The following is a 1595-nucleotide window of genomic DNA, read 5'->3' as shown; positions in this document are numbered from 1 at the left end:
ACCACCAGGCGCAGCCAGCGTACCAAAACGTATAGGAGTGGCATGACGTGATAAGTCAGGACACAATTGAAGCAACAAGCCCAATACGGACCAGCACGCACAAAGTGTTGAACAACCACATACACACACACACACACACATGTATAAAAGTATGTGCAACCACACACACACACACACGCAAACACACAATATGCATACACACGCAAACACGTACACACGCATACGCGATATGCAAACAAACAAACAAACACACACACACACACACACATCACGCACCTCATACTCGGTGCTGCCGACGTCACAGGGTGCAGATATGTTTGCACACACACGATCATGAAACCGGGTCGGCGGTTGCTGTTCAAACTGAGACGGTGTACACGGCGTCAAAGCAGCACACGCACGATCAGTGCTGCTGGTGCCGTCGCCCAAGATATATTGCTCGGTCAGCACGGCACACGTGCGCCAGTTGACACACGACCCTGCACCATCCGCGGTGACGTTGCTGAACGTGCCATGTCCACACGCGACACAAACGCGGTCGGTTGTCGGCGTGGGCGGCTGCTCCTCGACAAAGCCCGGGCGGCACAGTGTTGTGTTGAGGCACATGGTCTGGCCACCAAGCGGCTGGTAGTGTGAGGGTGGCGCACACGGCTGGCAGCTCTGGGATCCCGACGTGCCCGGGGCACACTGCAGCTCCTCGCAGGGCCCAGCGTTGGCGGTGGTGTTGGTGATGGCAAACGGGCACGCCATGCAGGCGGTGGTGCCATCTCGGTCGTGGTCGGTGGTTCCCTGTGGGCAAGGGATGCATTCCCGCGAGGATGTTGGTGTTTCTGGGACTGACTCAAAGTAGCCGGGAAGGCAGCCACGTTGAGCGTCAGATGTGGGGGTGCAAGGCGTCACAACGTGCTCGTGCGGACCAGCGCATGTCGTTGTGCATGCCTGGCACACACGGTCCGTGGTGAGGCCGCATGCACGCAGCTCAAACTCAAGCCCATCCACGCACCGCGTGCACGCAGTGCAGGTGGCCGCTGTTGTTCTCGTGCACGGTTCCGCGACAAACTGTTCGGCGTCCGCGCAGGCGTCACAGCAGAGGGTGTCTGACGTTGACGTGCAAGGCGCCGCCTCAAACTGAGACTGTGCCTCGCATGAGGTGCAGGGCTCACACGCGACGCTTGACGAGCCACAAGCGTCCACGTATGCTCCGGGCTCACACGCAGTTGCGCAGTTCACGCACACGGTGTCCTGTTCTGGCATGCAAGGGGACGCTTTAATGTGGAAGTGGTCGCACACGGTGCATGGCCCACACACGAATCCGCTCGGGCTTGTGCCGCTTGTGTCCACCGTCCTGGTTAGGCCATCCCTGCACTCGCAGCCGGCCGGAAAGCTCTCCACAAACGCCTCGTCCACACACAGGCAAGCGTGGTCCGTGTGGGGACAGCCCGTTTCGCCGGACACCTCGTACGACACGTCATTGCACGGGTTGTCTGTGCAGTAGAAGTTGGGCTTAAAGTCCTGAGCCGCGCACTGGCGGCAGCTGCCCGCCATCACTGTCACCATCAGCACCACTGTCATGGCCACTATGGTACCAGCGCAAC

At 59.7% G+C, this 1595-nt stretch overlaps 1 protein-coding gene across 1 annotated transcript; it reads right to left on the bottom strand.

Annotated features, from left to right (window-relative positions):
• Nucleotides 1-358: 358 nt before the first annotated feature.
• Nucleotides 359-1572, bottom strand: PTSG_07512 (uncharacterized protein; the record flags this gene model as incomplete). Its single annotated transcript, XM_004991246.1, has 2 exons — nucleotides 359-363; nucleotides 486-1572. The coding sequence occupies 2 exons, from the start codon at nucleotides 1570-1572 to the stop codon at nucleotides 359-361; spliced, it is 1092 nt and encodes a 363-aa protein (XP_004991303.1).
• Nucleotides 1573-1595: the final 23 nt, after the last annotated feature.

The sequence above is a fragment of the Salpingoeca rosetta genome, assembly GCF_000188695.1.
Source record: "Salpingoeca rosetta unplaced genomic scaffold supercont1.20, whole genome shotgun sequence".
Taxonomy (NCBI): domain Eukaryota; class Choanoflagellata; order Craspedida; family Salpingoecidae; genus Salpingoeca; species Salpingoeca rosetta.
This window is presented reverse-complemented; position numbering and strand designations above follow the sequence as displayed.